Source organism: Convolutriloba macropyga, chromosome 1 (assembly GCF_964194025.1).
Source record: "Convolutriloba macropyga chromosome 1, txConMacr16.3, whole genome shotgun sequence".
NCBI classification, from domain to species: Eukaryota; Metazoa; Xenacoelomorpha; order Acoela; family Convolutidae; genus Convolutriloba; species Convolutriloba macropyga.
Window position 1 is genome coordinate 47984818 of NC_134468.1, and position 24579 is coordinate 48009396.

Genomic DNA, 24579 nt, shown 5'->3' on the forward strand with positions numbered 1-24579 from the left:
AACTATTTCTTACCTGTCTTAACGAAACCCTTAGCATGAATAATATCTAATTTCTTTTCATTCTCTAGAGATAGACCTCTAGCTTCAATTTTAGTCTTAGACTTTACTTTAGGTTTAGGCTTGATCTTAGTACTTTTTACAATCCATTTTTTTAATATATAAATATGAGTCTTTTACAGAATTTTAAAACTAATTCATATTGTCTTGGTGGTAGACTTACGGTGATAACATAAATGGACATATTACAGCTAAAGAAACTGAAATTTTAAAGGTTAATTGCACTAAATTTAAAAGAAATAAGTCAATGACTGTCAGTGATGCATCAACAGAAGCAGAAGGGTTGAAAGATTTCTTTAAAATTATTGGTAAATCACCAGTTAACTTTGGAAATAAAGTTGCTAATAACCCAGTAAAAGCTTTAGAAATAGCAAGTAAAATAGGAAGTGCAGCTGCAAGTAGAAACCCAAGAGAAGCTTTATCAGCCACACCTGATTTAATTAAATTTGCAACTAATGGAGAAAGTATAAAATTAGTAGAAAAAGGAAGAGGGTTATACTTAGGTTCTAAGAAAATGAAGTAATTATTTTAGGGTTTAAATATAACTGTAACTATGGTTTTAATGTAATGATACTGTAACCAATAGGTTCAAAATAATCTTATCAGAAGGGAGAAAACCAGAAAAGTTATGGGTTGATCGAGGTAGTGAGTTTTATAATAAACCATTTAAATATTTACCTAAAGTTTATAAAACAGAACTGTATTTTAGAATATAATTCTGTTTTATTGATTTTAGGTAAATACTAAAGTGATCTTAAAGCTGTTTTTATAGAGAGATTTTATAGAAGATTATTGCACATAATTAACAAACCAATTTTTATAAAAGGTGATGGTAATTGGGTAAATCTATTAAAAGATGCTGTTGTAACATATAACAAGAATAAACTAACAACAAAAAATATGACACATGTTGATGCTTTAAACAATCCTGAAAAGTTTAGATACTCGTTGAGTATAAGGATTTTAAAATCAAGCTCACAGTCGGTAATTATAGTAGACAGGCTGATAAACGCAACATTTTTTCTAAAGGATATACATTTAATTGGAATACAGAGTTATTTAAAATAATCAAGTTCTAAGAACACAACTACCAATATATATATATAAAAGAAGACAAACACTATGAACAAGAATTTATGAAATCTGACTTTGAGTTTGAATCTAAGAATAAGGTGTTGGAATCTTTAAATACAGACCTCCGGTCACAAGCCAGCAACCTGGATAAACCTGCGTTTAGCTACAAATTAGATTTAGTTTTTACTGTAAACCAATACAAAGATGACAAAAAAAAACAGATTTAACCAAGCGGAACATCAATCAGCAATAACCAACAGTCTATCAAAAAGTAAGGACCGCCAAATATTCTTAGAAGATAATGATAACATTGACATGAAATATACATATAAAATTAGAAATGTACACCCTCCCATAGATGAAAAAGATATTGTTAATAAAGGGTATTGTGATAAAAACTTGTTATCCTCTTCGAAGAAAATAGATATTTTAAGTAAAAACTTAACTGAATTAATAAAAGGTAAGTTTGATAAAATTACAACTAAAACATTACAACTAAAAAAATTCAAGTTAATAATGAACGAATTAATAATCAGTTTATTAAATCTACAAAAGAAGTTACAAATACTGTTAACTTTTGCAATAAAGTTGCTAGTATAACAGCTCTAAATACAATCAATTAAAACTAGATTTTGATAAGAATAAGTATGATAAGAACCTAACCAACATACAGTTAGTTGATATGTATACTACTGGACGAGGAGAATTTAAAGAAGTTAAGGAAATGACTATTTCTGCTGTTGATGAAGCTCTTCTATAAATTAGAAAACCAATAGTACGGTATATAATCGCAAAACTATTGGAAAGCCAACAGTTTGTTACAGAGTCTTAGCTTTTGCTGTAGTTATAGCTATAGCTATAGTTATAGTTATAATGAATACTCTATTTAAAAATATAGTTATAGCCTTAGTTAAAACTCTGACTATTGTTATTGTTATAGCTATAGCTATAGCTATAGCTATAGCTATAGTTAATACCCTAGTTTAAGTTATAGCTATAGTTATAGTTATGTCTAATAGTAGAGCGAATACTAATACCCTAGCTAATACTCTAGTTAATATAGTTATAGTCTTAGCCAGACTTGTTATGTTTAGCTAATTTAACAAAACCCTTAGAATATATAATAGTTACTTTCTTTTCTTTTGGTTTAGTCAGACTTTTACCTTCAACACTAGTCTTAGTCTTAGTCTTAGGCTTACTCTTAGGTATAACGATCAGGGAAGCTTCTTCGCAGATAGAAAAGTTATACTTCTTACATTCCGTTAGTTTTATATATGGAAATATGGGGCATTACCAAATGTTTAAAACTAAATCTTATTGTGTTGGTGCTAGACATCATAGTGGTACTACAAATATCTAGTGTTGTATTTCAGCTAAAGGTACTAAGATTTTGAAGAAAAAATTCTTGCACTAAATGTAAAAAAATAAATCTACGACATTAACTGATTCAACAATAGAAACTTGATGGATTAAAAGCTTTCTTAAAGAGTCTTGGTAGAGCTACAGTTAATTTTTGAAAACAAATTGCTAATAATCCAGTAAGAGCTTTAGAGATTGCAAACAAAATAGGAAGTGCAGCTCCAACTAGAGACACTAAAGCAGCTCTAGCAGCTACACCTGATTTAATTATATTTGCAACAACTGGGGAAGGTATAGATGTAGTACAGAAAGATAGGGGCTTATAATTAAGTACAAAGAAGAATTGTTACTATACTAACTATAGCTATAACTATAGCTATAACTATAGCTAAATCTATAATTTAAGCTCTAATTTCAGCTATGACTATAACTTTTGCTTAGCAATAACTATAGCTATGACTATTAAGACAGCTATGGCTATAAATATATCTATCTATGAATAATAAAACTGAAACCATTTTTACTTTGTATTTTGTTATTACTAAATACTATTAACTTTAGTTGAAAAAAATTTTTATGTTTGTTTTCTTGTTTGTCTCATAGTCTTAATATACTTTATCTATTTCATTACATTCATCATTATCTACCTCATTATCTTTTATTTAATAAAAATAAAGCTTATTAAATTTATCATTGAGTTGTTTGGATAGTATATAAATTTGTGAATATTTATAATTTTACTTCTTATTTCAGTATTAACTGTTTTTAATTATGAACCACATATAATTGCAGTAGCAAAAGCTGTTGGTACAGATTAGTGCAAATCTATACCAGTTACTGCAACTGTTGTTGCTGTTGCTGTTGTTGCTATAGACGATAATACTATTTCAGTTTTCTCTGCTATATTAATATAATTTTTATATTTGGTTAGCTTCTTTTTATAATTTTAAGTTCCAGTTTCTCTTTTGTAGTAATTTTTTATATCTTCTACGTTGTTAAATTAGTTATTAAACTTATTATTAGCTAGGATTTTTTCTTTTATGTGTTGCTCTGATAATGAGCTAAAAATGGGGTAAAGTAAAGGTGCACTAGACTTAGTTTCTTCCATTTTATGTAACTAAATGTGTATAGCTATAACTATGACTATAATTATAACTATAGCTATGGCAATGATAATAGCTTTTACTATAGCTATAACTATGAATGTAGTTTTAACAATAGCTAGAACTATAGCTATTACTACGTCTATAATTATTACTATAGCTATCACTATAGCTATAGATAAAGCCATAGCTATAGCTATAACTAAAGCTATGGTTATAACTATAGCCATAGCTATAACTATTACTAAAGCTAAGACTCTGTAACAAATTGACTCTCAATCTCTTTCATTTTATCCTCTTGATTAAAGTCATTGTGCATCTCTTGTCTTGCTTGTTCTTTGTTGTCTACTAGTTAGCTTTCCAATAGTATTGCAATTATATATTGTACTTTTGTTTTTCTAAATTATAGAGGAGCTTCATCAACAGCAGAAGTAGTCATTTAAACTTCCTTAAATTCACCTCGACTAGTAATATACATATCATCTAACTGTATGTTATTTAGGTCCTGATTATACTTATTCTTATCAAATTTTAGTTTTAATTGATTGTATTTAAAGATAGTATACTAGCATTTTTATTGCAAAACTTCAGAGAATTTGTAACTTCCCTTGTAGATTTAATAAACTCATTAATTAGTATATCGTTAACTTGTACTTTTTTAGTTGTAATGTGTTAGTTGTAACTTTATCAAACTTAATTTTAATTCAGCTATGTTTTCACTTAAAATATCTATTTTATTAGAAGAGGATAACAAGTTGTTATCACAATACCCTTTATTAACAACATATTTTTTTATCTATGGGAGGGTGTACATTTGTATTTTGATTGGTATCTTTCATGTCAATGTTATCACTATCTTCTAAGAATAATTGGTGGTCCTTACTTGTTTATAGACTGTTTGGTATTGCTGATTGATGATCCGCTTTGTTGAATCTGTTTCTTTTCTTGTCATCTTTGTATTGGTTTACAGTAAGAACTAAATCTAATTTGTAGCTGATTGTAAATTCATCCAGCTTGCTGGCTTATGACCGGAGATCTATTTTTAATAATTCCAACACCTTATATTTAGATTCATACTTAAAGTCAAATTTCAAAAAGTCTTGTTCATAGTTTTTGCCTTCTATTCTATATATTGGTGGTTGAGTTCTTAGAACTTGATTATTTTAAATAACTCTGTATTCCATTTAGATGCATATCTTTTAGAGAAAAGGTTACGTTTATTAGCAATTCTACGATAATTACCGACTTTGAGCTTGGGTTTAATGATCTTAAAACTGAACGAGTATCTAAATTTTTCAGGATTGCTTGAAGCAACAACAGGTGTCATAATAATTGTTGTGTGTTTATTATTGTTATATGCTACAATAGCATCTTTTAGTGGACTTACCCAATTACCATCACCATTTATAAACATTGGTTTGTTAATTATGTGCAAAAATCTTCTTTTAAATCTCTCTATAAAAACAGCTTTAAGATCAATTTAAGTAAAATAATATTCGTTTTACTTTCTCTAGGCAGAGATTTAAATGGTTTTTTATAAAACTCACTACCTCTATTAACCCATAACCTTTCTGATTTCTTCTGATAATATTATTTTAACTCTATTGGTGGTTTATTTATGGTATAGCCCAGGCATATTTAGTGCAGATATCTCTAACGGTTAATTTAACTGTATAATTATTTATGTATTTATTTAAAGATGATTTATCAATCAAATCGGCTGACCAAGTTTAACCTTTATATAAGGGTGCCATTCTTTTTCTTTTAAGTTTTGTTATTTGCAAGAATTTTATTCGGCAACGTAGTTTTGGGCACTTTCATTTGTCCTAATTACTAATAAAGTTATCTAGTTGCTCCTGACTGAAAATATTCATAGATAACAGCTGTTTAGAAATATTTAAGTTTCCAATATACAAACCATGTCCAGCTTTTGTTTCTAGAACAAGAAGCTCTACCTAAATAACGATTTTTTCGCACCTCAAACAAGCGTTTTATTGTTTTAAATCTTTTTTGTTTCCGTTATAACCCACTCCTCTATCATATCTAATACCCTGCAAAAACCTGCTTTTTTATCTTTCTTCATCTTCAACCCCAATGTCCCCATATGTTATATTTGGATTGGTAAAAAAAATTAATAAGGTCATCTGAAAAATCATATACATATTATCCCAAAATAAAAATGAATTCTGCTCTGGTGTTATATCAACACCATTCATTTCATATTCCCTGGTAGGTATATGTTTGAGCTTTAACGATAATTGTGGGTTAGATTGAACACACATTTAAAGAAGAAAATTGGCTGTGTCTTTATCAATTATAACTCGTGATTCATCTTCCAGTTCATTCAGTGAGGTAGTTTCATGGGAATTTTTCCATGCTTCTTCAGAGCCTTTGTTTATTTATCTAACTCCTGATATTGCCAATTCAATGCCCAAAAAGTTTGTTTACCCAATGATAAATTGTTTTCATTAATAGCATTTAAGGGTTTTATGAGGGGATCAAATAACTCCTCAATTTTACCATAAAACTCCATTTTTTTCATATTTTCTCTTCTAATCTATTTCTTCTGTTTTCTTTTTCTGATCTATTTAGTTCTATTAGTGTTTCTGGTCCTCCTAAACTTATAATGGTAAATCATTATATACTGTAATAGCAGCAAGTATTAGTTCACGCTCATCATTAATCGTTAGCTCTTTAATATTCTCAATAATTAGATTCTGGTCTCCAATATATTTTTCAAGACCTAATCTTTTTAATAGCTCTAACGAAGCTTTTTTGTTTATTAAATTTTTCTTACATAGATATAGATCATTATCATGTGGATAGCTCTCAAAATTAAACACATGAAATCTCTTATCATCAAATAAATTTAGGCTTCTTTTAGTTGTGTTGACTGTGACCAATTATTTACGTATCTTTTGTAATCTATTTTCATTTAGAGTCCCTCTGTTTTATACATTTGCGCATTATAGTAGTCATCATGTTTTGCTGCATTCTCTTTCTTTATTCCTTTCTCTTTAGTAACATAATAGTGAAAACTATATGTTTTTGATTAAATAAATTATATATTCATCTATGATTTTGGCTCCAAATTCATGTTCGAATTGACCAGGTACTTTATTATTGGCTTTGATTTGTATATCAAGATTGCTTAAGTCCAACTCGTCAGGGATATTACCTTCACTACAACTTATTATGAAGCTGTCAGTATCCATATAATGTAGCTGTAGATCTTTGGCTGGTTGATTTTACAACAATATATAATTTATCATGCATATTTAGTTTACTTAATTCTATTACTGTTGCACCCAGATATATTGGCTTATTATTTTTTAATTCGTTTTAATAAAACTCTTTTAGATCTGTGTCTCAATGTCTAAATATATCTTTGATTGTTGGTTTGGATACAGATTTAAATATTTGATATTCATCTGTTAGTATCTTGGCTTTTATATGCCTTAGAGGATTCTCACAGGTTTTGTCAAATAGCGCCTTATTCATTAGCTTAAAGATATCTCTGTCAGGTTCGGTTTTAGCATCAGCTCTCTTATCAGTATTAAGGTCTATATAGTCTCAATTATAGTCTTGTTTAAATTTATTTATTCTATGTTCTTTAGTAACCTCTGCTTCCATACTAAAAACAAATTTGAGCATTTTATGTTGAATTGGATATTCTGTTTTATTGTTTTGGTCTATGATTATGGTTTTTCTCCTCTTGTGCTATCTTTCTCTCTTTGTCTATAGCCTAATTCATTATTTGCTACTTTTCTTATAAGTGGGAGTAGTTGTAAACATCTAGTATTATCTTTACATTTATCCGTATAGTTTATTTGACAAATAACACAATAACCATAGTCACTATCATCACTAGTATTTAGTACTTTGTCTAAAGATATGTCTGTAAAGCTAAAGTTTGTATGATGATTTCTACCTGCGAATATAGCCGTATAGATTGTTAGCGTCTATGTCTTGGATTAGCGTCTATGTATGAATATCTCATCAAATAGTAGATTGAAGTCATAGCCTTTGCTATTGTGGAATACAACTGGTATAAATATATGATCTTTATAATTGAGATTAAATATCTTACATGCTGGGCCTCTGTATTTGCCTGTTGTAAACATCTAGTTTTAACTTTACATTTATCCTTACAGTTTATCTCACAAATAACACAATATCCATAGTCACTATCATCACTAGTAATTAGCCTTTTGTCTAGAGATATGTCTGTAAAGCTAAACTTTGTATGATAGTTTCTATCTTCAAATATAGCCGTTTAGATTTTTGTCGTCTATGTATTGGATGAATTTTTGATCACGCTGCGCCATGGACCTCCGGTCTTGATGCACCATGGACCTTGACTAGAGTCTTGACTATAAATATAGTTAGGATTAGAGTCAAAACTAAAGTCCGGACTAGAGCTAAAGATGAAACATTTCACAAATGTATTGCCCATAGACCACATGTACCACCTCTTATTGCACCAATGAAGTCTTTTAGCATTTGTCCATTTTAAGTGATATCTAAAGTTACCCCACTTATTATTAGAAAACAATCAAATTTATAACCGGGAAGGCTTATTTAGTATAGAGTGTTGATTTTATTTGTTTTTATTTTCAGTCTAATACATGAGATAAAACCATATTGTAATATATGAATATCATTATGAATGTATTCTAGTGTTAGTTCTTTACCAACCTTCTTGCTATTAGCTATATTATTGTTATCAACTTCTTCTTGAGATGTTAGCTTGATTTTTAGTGCAGATTTGAAGTCCTCTCGTGGTTAGGTTACCTAATTTATTATAATATGATAGCTCATGTTTGATATACGCGTATGGGTATAGTGATTTGTTTGTTAGATTATAAATCTCAGCCATTTAGTGTATTGTGCTCATAAAACTATAACTATCCATAAACTTTAAACGTTATGGTATAGTTCTTCTTCATTAGTAAAAGTCATGGGTTTGCTTAGTTTGATATTATATTTACTTTCTACGTTTAATAAGCCTTTTACAAAATCTTCAATACAATCAGTAACAAAATAGGCTTTGTAGTAATTATTGCCCCAGCTAAAGCCAACTGAAAAAGGCACGTGCTTAGATATTACAAACATGTTATTTCCTATACTTCTATTAATACCTTCCATATAACAATCGATAGCAGCGTATATGACATTCACTACTTCTTGTTGTTTTTGAAGTTCTTGAATATTATATGTTTTTGGTTGAGCAAAAAAACTCTGGTTTTATTTGTACACAACAATTGAGTTCATTATATTTAGTTTCAGAGTCATTCCATTATTTACAGTGTTTATTCCAAGGTAGTTGTCTAAGGTTTGTTTTATCTTTAGAGTAATTAAAATTACATCTTACTAGTATTTTGACTTTGCCATTAACAAAACGTTCAGATATAAATATATATATATATATATATATATATATATATATATATATATACCTATATATATTTGTATATATATATATATATATATATATATATATATATATATATATCTTTGTATTTATACGTATTAAATTTATATTTATCTTTGATTCTGGTTTTATGCTAGTAATCACTTTCACCTAATTCATAGTCACCGACCAGATTAGTTACATATTTTCTTTCCCTGGTCCCATCTTTATATCTTTATCCACGGTATATAGTGCCGCAGTGATGGATAGTCTAACACGTTTGTTTTTAATATTCTTTCTGTTCAATATAGCTTTAGTTTTGGTTTTAAGTCATCTGGCAAGTTACTGTTGTGGTTCAGTTATCTCTACAGTTAGTTGAATATCTATTACACCATTAAATTCATAGTCATAGCTTTGACCCTCAAATGTTTCTTTAGATAGCTCTAGCCATTGGTTAAGATCTAGTGCTAGTCATATGTTCATCAGTCTTTAGATTTACAAGTCTAGTTTTTATTTGTTCACCATCTGGTGTCCTCTTCTTATACAAGCAATTAGCAGTGACTTTATATTTATAAGGTTTACACGCTATAATATAATCTAGAACATAATTTACAGCTTCATTAATATCAGTAACATAGCCTTCATCTAATCTGCTGATACAGAGATGGTGATGATTAAAAGAGGAAGTAATATAAAATATAACACTAGATTCTAGGTTCCCTCTCCAGTGAATATTCTCATGTGTTCTTAGAGACTTCTCGCTTGTAAATTTTTTTTACAATATATACAGTTGTTTTTTCTTGAATATACAATACAATCATCAACTTCTCTGTCAGCTTCGGCTTTAGCTTTGGCTTTAGATTTAGTAATAGCTTTAATATCAACGTCAACCGCAGTTTCAGCTTCAGCGTCATCGATTAAATTTTTTTCAGTTTGTCTTATATGTTCACTTGTTGAAGTATGTTTGAGATATTCTTTCTTTGATTTGAAAGATAAATTGCAAATGTCGCACTCGAATCGGCCATTAGTATTCATTTTTAGTAATAAAAAATCAGTTTGAAAAAAAATTATTCTAGAGTTTAATAATTATGAACATAAGCCATGGAGTAAATGTTGTGATAAATCTAGAGATCAGCCTTATAAATGTTTTATATGTGATACTGTAATAAATGAAAGATGTAGAACTGATCAAATGAGTGAGCATTTTAATAAGCCAGATCTGTATATAAATTGTAGTTTGTGTATAGTTTGTAAACATATTACTTACTTTGGATTTTAAAAAAGACAAATGTAGATTATGTATCTATTTGCAAAGAATTAGATTTCGTCATACTATTGATAAGTCCATAGAACTTGTTCATAAATATAATATAGACCTAACCCAAGTAGTGGGAAAAAAGCGCCCTGTGTGTCAGAGCTAGGGCTTTGGTAAAAACCTTATCTATTGTTATGGTTGAGAACATAGGTTTGGCTTTAGCTCGAGTTAAAATCAAAATTATAATATAAACCAAAACTATAATCTAAAGCAAAACCATAGAGTAGGCAAAAGCCATAGTTGTGGCTGGTTTTCCCATTCACACCTAAGACATAGTTAGAGATATAATCAGAGATGCAGTTAGAGATAAAACGTAGGGTATAGGTAAAATAAAAATTTAATTTGAGTAAATACGTCAGACAAATGCCCATTTTGATGATGATCCGAGTGCAAAATGAGCATTTTGACAAAAGCCAAATTCTGCGCACAGGGCACTTTTTCCCACTACTTACTTGAAGTTCGTTATAGGAATCGCTTTATATTGGATTATATTGTTGCATTCTAGTATAATCCCCTTCCCTTACATTACTTTGGCTGTTGCAATCGATAAATTATGCCATAGTGTATGTTGAATGAAGCTGGGTAGTTTCTTTCTAATGATCTCCTCTTAAACTAGAAAGATAGTGTGGTACTTTGAGTCATTTTAATTCGAAAATTATGTGGGTGTTCCGCATTCGGAGAATTTTGACGGGTCTGTTCCCGTTACAGCCTCCCGGCTTAGCGTTCAAATAACGTATAGCCCCTCGTAACATAATGTTGGAGCTGTAATGGGATGACCCATTATGAATCTGTGAATTGGTGCTGCTGCAATTGGACGTGAGAGAACCAAGGTGTTGAGCGTTTGCCAAAAAATCTGGTTTAATGGTTGTTTTTGACGAGATATGTCGGGGCTACCTTTTGTTCATTGTTTTCCCTCAGAAGCCATTCAAAATTTTTGTGAGATTTGTTTTTCAAATTTTCTTTTCCTACTGTGAAAATGAATGAATTCCGAATACTTACTCATAGAATTCGGCATTATGACAAAATCTTTCCAAGCAAGGGTGAGCCGAGCCCATTTGTTTTCCTAAAGAAATACCCTAATGTTGGACTATAAAGTTATTTTAGTCGATCAGTTGATCCGACAGGAGCAATTTTTGCCTAAAAACGAGTTTTTTTTACCTAAGACTGTAGCATAGGGCAAAGATTTTTTCCCAAAAAATAAGCAGACTACTTCTTTCTGCAAACAAATAGTTTTGACAAGTGTTCCATGCAAAATCCAAACCAAACTCGTGGAAATTAGTTTTAGCACGAGACAAACTTGAGGATAGAGCTTATTGTAATGCCACCTAAAGAGCAATTCATAAACTGAACTTAATCATTCAAGTAGCGCAAGGAACCGAAATGCAAAACTACTGCAGAAATGTATGCAAATTGAACGTTTATTGCTTTAGAAATGAACTGAGAGGACAAAATTTTAAATAAATTCTTGATTCGAATAATCTAGCTTTCTCAAAAATTTCACAGACCGTCATGAGAAAAACTGATGCAAAATTTATTCAACCGGATGGTCATCGTGAAAACTGTCTCTCAGAATCAACACCCCTTCAAGACTATAAATTTGAAATAAAGAAAGCTAGCAAAATACCTATCACTACTGAAGTACAAAACTAACTCTCTTGCTTTTTCGAGTAACCTAATGATGCAAAATTTTATAGTACAGTTAGTGGTAAACTCATATTATATGCTGATGACATTTTGAGCAAATTTTGTTGTTTTGATTTGGAAGTTCCAAAAACATTAAGGCATAAAGAAATTGAGAAATGATTACCAAATTTCTCATTCCCAAATGACTTAAGATAAATATGCAAAAAAATTGAACTCTTTATGTATTGCAAATTTTTACTACATAATTTCATGCAAAGCAAAAAAGTGATCAATGATAAAACAGATTTTTCTCAAAACGCATAGCTAGACGCAAGGTTAGAGTTGTAAGCGTGTATGGAAACGAATGACATTAGGCAAAATTAAATCAAATCCGCTCTAAAATTGGTTATACGTGCTCTCATTTTCACTACGTTACGTTTTGTGGATGGAATCAAAACTTATGACAAACGTTCGTTGCTCATTTCCACGCCATAGGTCCCACATTTCCACACTAGGAGTAACTCATTTCTACTTCACGCTTTCACACGGTTACAGTTTCTTGTTACCGAAATGCACAAAAGCCTAATTGGTGATAAATTTCGAAAATTTTCCTCTTTTAGTACTTTAAGCCAATAAGCGGTTTGACGATTACCCCTAGCACTGTTCATAAGAATAATTGGGTCTATGAATTAGGTCTCAATTAATTCCATTAAAATTTGGACCCGAGAAGTATATGAATTGTGAAAAACGGAGACACATTATTGTCATTCGATTCCACAAAAATAAAAGTTTATTGAGATTTGACTTTTTTGCCAAGGGCCACGAGGTTCAATTGGAAAAGTTTGCCCCTTCAAACTTCCTTAGACTCTTGGACAATTAAATTTAAAACTGTCGAAAGTTTAGGTTGATGGATCCCAAAGTCGCGTGCAACAAGATGATTCCCAGCTTTTTGGAATAACAACAGCCAAATTACAGCAAACTTGTTTTTCAATGTTGATTCGACGATGGAATTCAAAAAAAATGTCAGAATTCTTTAACAAATATTTGCTTTTTTAATCGAAGCCTGTTATAGTAAATATTGTTACAAGCAGTAAAGGCCCAAAAATTCAGGAAAAACTGAAATCAGAAATCGAAAACTTGTTACCATTGATTATTGCAAACGAAAACCTGTTGACATGGAAATCCTGTTGCCGAAGAAATTCCATTTTCGTTTTCTTTACATTCTTTCAACATATTTGTTCTCTACACCAGACTTTAGTTTATCTCCATCAATTTAGTTGTTATTTTTTTCTTATTTTTTGATGGCCGTTAAATTTGCCAAACTAGACTTCGCTAGAACTTAAAGTTTTATTTGACTAGAATAATGTGTAGCCGTTGCAGAGACGTGTAAAACTTAAATACACTTTTAAAACTTTGCCAATAAACTGTCATAGCGTACGCAAGCTAATAAAGAGCAAGAGATGCAGTTGCTGTATCATTATTTTTAGCCTTCGTCCGTCAATGAAGCGATGAAAAAGCGTAAATGTTAAACAGCAAAGATGTATTAGGGAGCTGCATTTGTGCCCCCAAAAACTTGAAAAAAACTGGCAAAAAAGAGAACCAATCAAAACTCTTCAAATAATTTTTTCACTAACCAATAGTGAAAAAATCGGTGGAGATTTCACAATGAAAGCAAAAAAAGGCTGGGAATACCTTAATACCGGTTTTGGCGTTACCGAAGATCGTATGTTTACTACAGCAACCAAATAAATTGGGCTTCACACTTGCTGTCATCGCCATATTTAACTTTTGATGATTGTCTGAGTCTGTTGTTTGTATTTTGTCACTCAAAAGTTTATGACATAAATTCAAACAAAATAGGACATTTTTGAAAACAAATAGCCGTAACAAATTGAATGTTTCCTATATTTGTAAGCATTATAGTTTCACTATCTCTCTGGCAAACCGAACGTCAAAAATAGAAAATCAATTGCTGAATGAAGACATTTAAAAAAACAATTGCTGGTTGACCAAAAAATAAATGGAAGGTTGGCCAAAAAGTGAAACGGTTGAAGGAGCTACGCATTTGCATAAAACCCTATATAAAATTTATTGGACAGTCGCGTTAATAAAGCTTTGCAACAAACAAATATTCAAGTACCAACAATGATGGAAATTTATTTCTCCACTTGTCTTTCTTATGTTCTGTTCTTTTCCTAAACAAGTGGCCGACATGACGTAAACACTTTTATCAACATTGATTCCTAAAATGGAGGATTATACTGCAATTAATCTGCCGCGAACTTTATTCTCTTTGTTTGTTCTCCACTGTCATCTTTGGACGGTTTGTGGACTATGCTGCACTTTTAGTCCATTATATTTGTTGCTAATTTGTGAAATCTAGTTTTATTTTTAGCCAATTCACTTAAAAGCGAACTGGAATCCATTTAAAAACACTTTTGCTTCCAGTCCTTGAAGACCTAATATGCTCTCCCCAATTAAGTGAAATCTAATTACGGCAAGTTTGCGTAAAAAGCACCACTCCACAGAATATATTTTGCAGCCGAGAGTAGATTTCACTGTTCAACTTTGAGTTTAAAAGGGGAAAACACTGACTGAAATATTAATTAGGGCACTGCCTTTTCATAATTGTAGCTTTTAAGTACGTTTTACACGTACAATGTTAAGATGGTAAAATGAAACGTGGTTACAAACGTGAGTAAATTTACTCGCAAGATTTGGTACCGGTAGTTGCTAGTAATTTCTAGCCCTGCTTGTGCTATGTTTTTTTGGTCGTAAAGCATCATAATTAGCAACGTTAGCCAACTATTTAGCCATTGTTATATGTGTATTTGAAATTAGTCTGCATTTAAACTTCGCTTATCTTTCCAAATCGCGGCTCAACATATTGCAGAATACCGACAAACGGACGAAGAATGAAAAAACGTTAGATTTTTGTTTCGACTTGATCGAAGTATAAGCAAATAATGTGATAGTTTACTTCAATCTGATATAAAACCTTTTTGTGGTCTTTATGTACCAGATGTATGATCAAATAGTCTCATCAAAATAGACTACAGAAAAACAATCTTTCTTGAACAGCGAATATTAACTAAGCAATGGCAGATGATCCAAAAAACAGGAAAGTTCTTGTGAACCACCCGAAGAAGACGTTGATTCAAATCTACGAGTTTTAGAACAATACAGAAAACCAGTAATGAGCAAAATAAATGTTTTCAATGGAAAATTTCAGTAGAAGCATTCATTTTTTTTGTTTTTGTAATCAACAATTTCTAGAGACGTCTCAAAAAACTTTGCGTTAACGGCTGGTCACTGGAAAGTTCGATAAATTTTTGCAAGCTACTAAACTTCTTGTTTTCAAATCTTTCATTGGTATTTAAATTAATAGAATATTTTTAAACACTACTCAGTAAAAACTAATAAACCATTTGTTTTCAAATCCTTCATTGAAAATCATTTTTGCAACCTGCTAAACAAGAAGTATAGTAGGTTGCAAAAGTTTGTCAACTTTCTAGTGATCAGCTGTTAACGCAAAATTTTTTGAGACGTCTCTAAGAAATTTTTTATTGAAAACATTTATTTTGCTTATAACTGGTTTTCTGTGTTTTTTTCTGAAACTCATAAACTGGAATCAACGTTTTCTTAAGGTGGTTTGAATGAATTTCTGAAAGAATTTTTTCCAAAATGTGACTGGAATATAATTCATTTTTTCCTCATTACTGACAACTAGACACTGTTACTTCTATATTAAAACGCGAAAGAGTTCTCTACAATTAAATAACAAGAAAATTATCTGTAATACATACTACTTACCCTTAATCATTTTTTCTTGTTTTTTAATTCTTTACTTCTTTTAAATTTCTTAACTATAAATAGTTGTTGTATATTGATAGTTTTCGGGTTTTTGGATTACCAATGAGAATAAATACTTATCAACAAAGAAGAAACGCCTATAAAGTTGCAACATATTACGGTGATGCGAAAAACAAACCAACGTTTTTAACAGCTTAATTATATGGTTAGTAAAATGTTTGGAGTAAAAATGGAATTGCTGAAGATTGCATCCTCTTGAAAACAAAACTTGTTAATGTCGTTGCTGACTGAAGTTGGTTTTCTAAAAAAACTTTAACGCGTTTTTCACAGTTTTAAGGTTGTTGCTTATTGTTAATTTTACGGGGGCATCAACTGAGAGAAGCCAAAAACTTGTCTAGACATCTTTTCCTTGGAAACAAAAAAGCAATTATTCAAAGATACTGATAATACTCATTTTCAAGGTAATTTTCAAAATAATGCTCTGTTTTTGTAATTTTTTTCTAAGCAGAAATCTAAAATTGCGTTCTCAGTTTCTGGAAAAAAATATTCTCAAGCCATTCATCTTTGAATGAAGTGCTAAAGAAATTATAGGATCTTTGAATAAGAGTTCATTTTTCTCAAAATTTTCTCTATTTCTTTTTTTTCAAAAGTCTTATTGTCTGTGATACAATGAAAAAATCTACTTCCTGAAGTTGTGTTATAATCAGAGTTCAGAGTAAAAAATATAAACCAAATTAGAAACTAGATTCCTGAGTAGGTAATTTTTTTCAGATTTCGCCTGAAAAAAAATTAAATAATGATTATTTTATGCTTACTTTTTCTAGAGGACTAAAAATTTTAAAGTTTTCTGTAAAACAAATTAAAAAATAAAACCAATCCTTCTTTTCTCAGCACAAAGCGCTCTTGCTAACTGTCTTCAAGCTCCATATGATTGCTCAAATTATCAAATCTCCAAACTCAAAATAAACGGGGATATGTTGAGAAAATAAAGAAAACTGGCCCCACTAAGTGACGTCATTAACATTTAGAAAATACTGGAAGAGAGTATTGCAAAAATATATTATCAACTGGCATAAATTCAGAATTTATTTGACCAGTTCCTTAACAAGAAAAGAACACCTACGAATGACGAAACGTCTGTGTGATGGAATAGTAAGGTAAAAGAGAAAAACCTGCAGAGCTCTATTACCTGATGAGATGCTCAAATCCTATTGAGAGGCCGTAATCTAGAATAAACCTCCGCAGAACAAAGTACCTCGACAATCAACCTCTATAAAAATAGAAAGCTTTTGTTTACTTTGACACCTAACCTAAAATACGCAACAATGTTTGAGAAGGCAAACTTCAAAAGACTTGACCGTTATTGGAATCGAGTGACCATAACCTGTAACCTGGTCCGATATATGACAATCAATTTATTTACAATTTGTCACATGTGTTCACTTACAAATATTCATCCATTGTGATTATACAATAACACTTATTTGAGCCTTACACTTATGCCGGATTTTTTTAGTAATTAATTGAGACCAAATGTGAAGGCTTCTTTCTTCTTGTGAACATCGCTATGGGTAGTTGTATAACCACTTTTTGTCTTAATCCACTAATTGTATCGAGAGGGAAATTAATCAGCAATCAGGCTTTATTTCATTTCGATAATTTAAATTGTAAATGGGTTACGCGGAAATTAGTTGCTTATAGTATGGAAACTAATGACTGATTGCGTCGAAATCAGTGACAAAAGATTGTCCCGAAATTTGGCAATAGCTCTTTGTGAATGTTGGGGGCGCATATAACAAATTTTGAAAAAAATTTGAGCTAAATTAGCCTAGCTATACTAGTCAGTGTTTTCCACACACGCTCAGATTTTCAACCCGAGTACATGTGTCTTGAAAAACCCCATAAAATCGAGAATGTGTACTTGATGTTTCCTATTTTACCCAAGTAGTGTAGCCCCATTGGGGTACGCACAATTTTTTGCAAAAACCCACTATTTTTAAACAGCGTAACAAAATTGAAGTAAAGAAGACAAATACAAACTAAACTTTTCACTGGCTTAAAATTTCTCACACTTCTTGATCTCCGTCATGAAAGGCAGGAAAAAATAGTCACTTCGTTGTCTCCTCTCCTCATTTTTGTCGTATCTTTTTTAAAACATGCAAAGCTCCATTAACACTATCGTTGAATAAGACACATCGATTAAAAAGTTATCTCTTCGATTTGTAAAGCAAAAAGTTGATTCACGATATCATAAAGATGCTGCTATGTTTGAATACTGCTAAAAGATCATTGTTTAAAAAAAATTCCATTGCAATGTTCCACAGCATAATTAATATTTCAATCTAGTTCAAAATTTTTAACATACGGACATAAGGAAAAAAATGTTGAAGACTAATGTAGAAAGTCATCATGTTTGAATCGAGAAAACTTGAGAAAAATGCTCTCAGTAGTAGTCTTCATTGCGCAATAATGTGAACAACACAGGCAAACAGATTTTAAAGGTTTAATCAGGATCGCAGGAGTATTGTCGAATCGTTTTCAATTGGTTCCTATGTTTATGCGGCTAGCGATGGACAGCGGGGATTCCAAATTCAAAACTAAAAAAAACTTGTCGCAGCTCGAAGTAATTTACATTCAGGTAAGAATTTGTGTTGAATACTTGATTTAAACATTGCGCAAATATTCATATGAGCATTTCGCTTGTAACAAAAGTCAAACACAGATTAAAAATCAAATGATTGTTTTGTTTTTTCCACATGAAAATAGAGACCTGACCTGTACGAAACTGCCAAAGCATAAAATTTATCTTTATCAATGACTTTTGGTTGTTATTTTTTTCATAAATAATTAATTCGGGTCTAGGAAATGAACCCCCACGGAAAAAAACCCACTTAACGTTAGATAGGAAACAAACCCCCACGGAAAATAACCCCCACCGAAAATAACCCCCACGGAATAAACCCCCACGGAAATAAACCCCCATTTTAAAATTGAATTTCGGTCGTGATAATTTGTTCGGTTGTGATAGTTTCATATCAACTCCCACGGGCAGCTGAGGCATGGCCATGGCCCGCGAGGCATGGCCAAACGCGCTAAATGCGCAACTCTTTTATAGTAAATTGGGGGTTTTATCCGTGGGGGTCTATTTCCGTGGGGGTTTACTTCCTTGGGGGTTTATTTCCTATCTAAAATGAAGGGGGGGGGGGGGGGGTTTCGTGGGTTTTTTCCGCAACCGATTAATTCGTAACTATGCCTGTTTGTTAGTGATGCTATTGGAAATTTTGAACTTTCTTTAACAAAAATGCACTATTTAACGTGCATTAAGTCTTTAAAAGCGCTGTTCTCACATTCTTTTTATTGAAAAAAAAAACAAGGGAATTATTTCCTTAATCCTAAAATCTGCCCATGTATAATTGATTGACGTTTTCAAAAGGTTTTGTTGCTAAGATAGGACTTAGGATAAGGACCTAGGACAGCTCTTTCGGCTATTTTTGAGCGCTTTTTTTATGTTTTTTTAATGTTTTTTGAGCCGATTTTTTTCTTCCAAAAAAAAGTTAATCTTGCAAGTTCTTGCAAGAATCTTGCAAGAAAAAGTTAATTCTTGCAAGATTCTTGCAAGATCTTGCAAGAAGAAGTTAATCTTGCAAGATCTTGCAAGAATCTTGCAAGAATCTTGCAAGATCTTGCAAGATTAACTTTTTTTCCGACTCGGGATGTTTGAAACCTTAGCATGATACATAGATTGTTATGGCTAATTCCGTTCTCGAATCAGGGCAAAAACACAAATTAGTTTGTTCACACAAGTGTATGAAAACAAAAAGTTTGTTCACGAGCGAAGGAAGCGGGTGGCTCTTCGGTTCCAATTAAGATAGCAAATCTTGTTTTAACTAGTGAAGAAGTTTAACACAGATAAACCCAAGCAGAAATTGAGAGGTTTGTGGTAACAAAGTGTTCGGCTCCTTCTATAGCAGTCAGTGCCAACATGCTTGCTCATCACGTTGACCTAACAGTTGCAAATCCTACTTAAATATTTACAAACCCTATTTTGTCAAGCAGTTATTATGAATGATTATGTAGTATTAGTGGTCATTCTGTTTGCTCAGCATAATGAAACAGAGTCATTTGTCAATTTGTCTAGATTAGATAGACAGCTTGGTTTCTTGTGAAACATGCCTTTCTTTCTTATCCTTTTGGATCCAAGTTTTAATTTTTCTCATTTGACCTTAGATCTATTTTGCAGATCAAAGCCAATCGTATCGCAAAGCAACCACATAACCAAAACATTATCTTAGCTGATAATTTTGGCAACTGATGGAATGTTCGTTTTTAGAAATATGAGCGATGTAAGAGGTTTTTGAATTAAAATGTGGGTCGGCTTGATAATAATACATGTACATTGTTTAAAAGAATCATGATAACATACAATAGCGGATCCTACTATTCATGTTGAGATCATTTGCTCCAAAAAAACAGTAGCAAAACTTGAAGTGTTCACATATTATTCATGTTCATTTTATTTGTTCAGCATACAGTAACAAGTTATCGTTCGATGAACAGCTTCTCGAATGAAAGGTCTTCAGTTGAACTTGGTTGGACTATTTCTAGCCGTTTTGAATTCCTTAACGGACAGCACCTATTTAGCCCTCGCCAATGTTTTGCCAGTTACCCCTGTATTTGTTCTACTGGCTAGATCCGCTGCTCACATTCTGCTGAGTTCAATAGTGCTTTCACTGTTCTGGAGAAGAGATATTGCAGAAGTTGCTTGGTCTAAGAGAAAGCTGCTTACATACAGGTCAGATATGGTTTATCCAAGTTAATTCTCATGACAATGCTTAGGAAGATAATCGAGTCTTTCCCATTATAGCCCCCTCCCCCCAGATTAATGGTCAGATATCGTATACCCCAGGCTGAGGTGCCAGACGGAAGTGACCTCTGATCAGACCGAAGTCCAAGGCACGCGGTGTACCAAAATTACAGGGAGTGGGATTTGGTTAGAGCGCACAATATATGATAAGAGGTCACTTGGGTCTGAGGATGGTCTCATCAGAGGTCGCTTCCGGGTGGTAATGGCCTGATCAGAGACAACTTTGAGTGCATGAGAAAGACCCAGATAATCTATTTTCATAATAAAAAAACAAAAGTTGTTGCAACTTTTGAATACCACAGATATTCTGGCTCACATTAATTAACAGAGATAAACTGAACGTCAAAAGTATGCTAAAACACACACATGCACGTTGTAAAATGCCAAATCTCTGTAGTTACAGAAGTTGAATTGCCAGAAGTTGGCTTCCATTGGCTTTCGTCATTTTCGTTTTCTGTTCAACGTGCACGTTAAGTCACTCTGCGGAAGTCACTGCTCTGAAATTCTGGCCGAACATCTTAAAAAGTTCCGTGGTTCTCGATAAATGCTAGAAAATTTCAGTGATTTGAAGCAGAGTCGCCTAACCCGTACTTTGCAACCTCTAGCTTTACGAAGTGTAAAACGCAAATTTTGCCCATGATATTACACCAGCTTCTAATTGAATTTCAAAATATTTTTTTATCGTCAATCATGGCCCCGGAGGCGTGGCCCCGGAGGCGTGGTCAAATGATTATATTCCAAATTTAATAATCCTTATTTTATAGAAAGATTAAAATCGGGGTGAAATGATAGAGGGGTTACAAGATAGAGGGGTCAAATGATACAGGGGTGAATAAATCGGGGTTAAATAATAGGGGGTTAAATGAATAGGGTGAAAAAGCGGGACACCAAAAAAAAGAGATCCCTTTTTATTGTGATATTTGGATGGCGATCATCAACGTTAAATAGTGGTATCTGGTAAGTCATCCTTATATATTATCTCAGTTCCATTGGTAGGCAAAACCTCTTGTTTAGGCAAACGATGATATCAAAATCTGGATCTATTCTGTTTCGGCCCTCAGTGTTTTTTATGACCCACCTTACAAATTATATGTTGTTATATAGCACGTTACTATGTAAACAAATAGCACGTGCGCCTGGGGGGCATAAAAATTTATGCTCATTAGTATATGGATATCGAAGTTTAATTACCAATTGGTCATTACGCCGCAGAGGTATACCCAAATTGTCACGGACTAATTTGCCCGAACTGGGTACCTCTTGTTCGTTTTTACTATGTTAATACATTGAATATGCAACAGTATTGTGAGATATAGATCTTTTAGCAAAAACAGGCAAAATTGAAGGGAATTGCTTCCTGAAGGTATCTATAATCCGCAATGAAACCTAATTCAAGGCGTGTTTGTTAATTGATAGGAAATAAGTGGTTAAAAGCGCTTTACAGGTTTATAATATGCCATATGGAGCTCAAATTTATCACTATGTTTTTATCTGATGTGAGTTGTCGGGAAATGGAATTGGCATCAACCAAAGCCTTTTCTAGGGAGTTGCTGGAAAATTTCACGAATGAAATAAATTCTGAAATGTCTCTTAGTTTCAAAATTTTCTTTTTTTTGCTCTATGGTTGAATTTACTATTTCATCAAAAACGTTTCATTTAGGTAAATTTTTCAATCAATAAAACGAAAGTCAGATATTGTTTATTCTAGTTAATTCTCATGACAATGTGTAGGAAGATAATCGAGTCTTTCCCATTATAGCCCCGTACCCCAGATTAGTGGTCAGATATCGTATACCCCAGGTTGAGGTGCCAGACGGAAGTGTCCTCTGATCAGACCGAAGTCCTAGGCAAACGGTGTAACAAAATACAGTGAGTGGGATTTGGTTAGAGCGCTCAATATATGATAAGAGGTCACTTGGGTCTGAGGATGGTCTCATCAGAGGTCACTTCCGGGTGGTAATAGCCTGATCAGAAACAACTTTGAGTGCATGAGAAAGACCCAGATAACCTATTATCATAATAATAAAACAAAAGTTGTTGCAACTTTTGAATACCACAGAGATTCTGGCTCACAATAATTAACAGAGATAAACTGAACGTCAAAAGTATGCTAAAACACACACATGAACGTTGTAAAATGCCAAATCTCTGTAGTTACAGAAATTGCCAGAAGTTGGCTTCCCTTGGCTTTCGTCATTTTCGTTTTCTGTTCAACATGCACGTTAAGTCACTCTGCAGAAGTCACTGCTTTGAAATTCTGGCCGAACATCTTAAAAAGTTGCGTGGTTCTCGATAAATGCTAGAAAAATTCAGTGATTTGAAGCAGAGTCGCCTAACCCGTACTTTGCACTCTCTAGCTTTACGAAGTGTAAAACGCAAATTTTGACCATGATAATACACCAGCTTCTAATTAAATTTCAAAATCTTTTTTTATCGTCAATCACAATTGGTCTTGCCTACCTGTGCAGTTTAGATAATACTTAGTGATAGTTTATCAGATACCCCAAAGTAAAAATTATGAATCCCGTATAAGGTTCACACGGAAAAACAATGCCTCAAATTAAGATACCTTTGACGGATTTTCAACTCTGTTTGAGATATGCGAATATAGGTTGATTTCGTGATAAATTTATTTTGAACGTATTTGTTTCGCTCGCTATTGTTTTCTTCATCTTACAAATTATGTTTTGTTGCATAACATTTTTAAGAAACTAGAAAGTGCATACGGGAGCGCTAAAATTATTTGCCCACGAAGCTGGTTGGGCCAAAAGAAAAGGGTTCTACTTCTTTTCACCCCGATTCATTTAACCCCGCATATTTTAACACCACATCATTTAACCCCTCAATCATTTAACCCCTCTGTCATTTAACTCCTCAATCATTTCATTCCGCCAATTAGCAGTCGACATTAAAGGCGTGTTTTGTCATAATTAAGTGGATAATTTGATCCCACGTTCGGTTGTGATAGTTTCATATCAACTCCCACGGGCCGCTGAGGCTTGGCCATGGCCCGGGAGGCGTGGTCAAATGATTATATTCCAAATTTAGTATTCCTTATTTTATAGAAAGTTTAAAATCGGGGTGAAATGATAGAGGCGTTACAAGATAGAGGGTCAAATGATACAGGGGTGAAGAAATCGGGGTTAAATAATAGGGGGTTAAATGAATAGGGGTGAAAAATTGGGACACCAAAAAAAAGATCCCTTTTTATTGTGATATTTGGATGGCGATCATCAACGTTACATTGTGGTCTCTGGTAAGTCATCATAATATATTATCTCAATTCCATTGGTAGGCAAAACCTCTTGTTTAGGCAAACGATGATATCAAAATCTGGATCTATTCTGTTTCGGCCGCCAGTGTTTTTTATGACCCCCCTTACAAATGATATGTTGTTATATAGCACGTTACTATGTAAACAAATAGCACGTGCGCCTGGGGGTCATAAAAATTTATGCTTATTAGTATATTGATATCGAAGTTTAATTACCAAGTGGTCATTACGCCGCAGAGGTATACCCAAATTGTCAAGGGCAAATTTTTCCGACCTGCGTACCTCTTGTTCGTTTTTACTTTGTTAATACATTGAAAATGCAACAGTACTGTGAAAAATAGATCTTTTAGCAAAAACAGGCAAAATTGAAAGGAATTGCGCATTGAAGGTATCTATAATCTGCAATTAAGCCTAATTCAAGGCGTGTTTGTTAATTGATAGGAAATAACTGATTGAAAGCGCTTTACAGGTTAAAAATATGCCATATGGAGCTCAAATTTATCACTACATTTTTATCTGATGCGAGTTGTCGGGAAATGGAGTTGGCATCAATCAAAGCTTTTTTTAGGGAGTTGCTGGAAAATTTCACGAGTAAAATAAATTCTGAAAAATTTTTCTTTTTTTGCTCTATGGTTGAATTGGCTATTTCATCAAAAATATACCATTTAGGTAAAGTTTTCAATC

At 32.4% G+C, this 24579-nt stretch overlaps 1 protein-coding gene across 3 annotated transcripts in view; it reads left to right on the forward strand.

The window, feature by feature from the left end:
* Nucleotides 1-24579, forward strand: part of LOC142349635 (uncharacterized) — a 90981-nt gene that overhangs the window by 40018 nt on the left and 26384 nt on the right. Inside the window, exons 1-2 of one of the 3 annotated variants that reach the window (XM_075401344.1) lie at nucleotides 18464-18581; nucleotides 20283-20549. In XM_075401344.1, the coding sequence (XP_075257459.1) occupies nucleotides 20323-20549 (227 nt within the window). In that variant the 5' untranslated portion in view covers nucleotides 18464-18581; nucleotides 20283-20322. Of the gene's footprint in view, nucleotides 1-18463; nucleotides 18582-20282; nucleotides 20550-24579 lie in introns of those variants that run through there. The other 2 variants (XM_075401353.1, XM_075401361.1) reach the window with 2 other exon arrangements.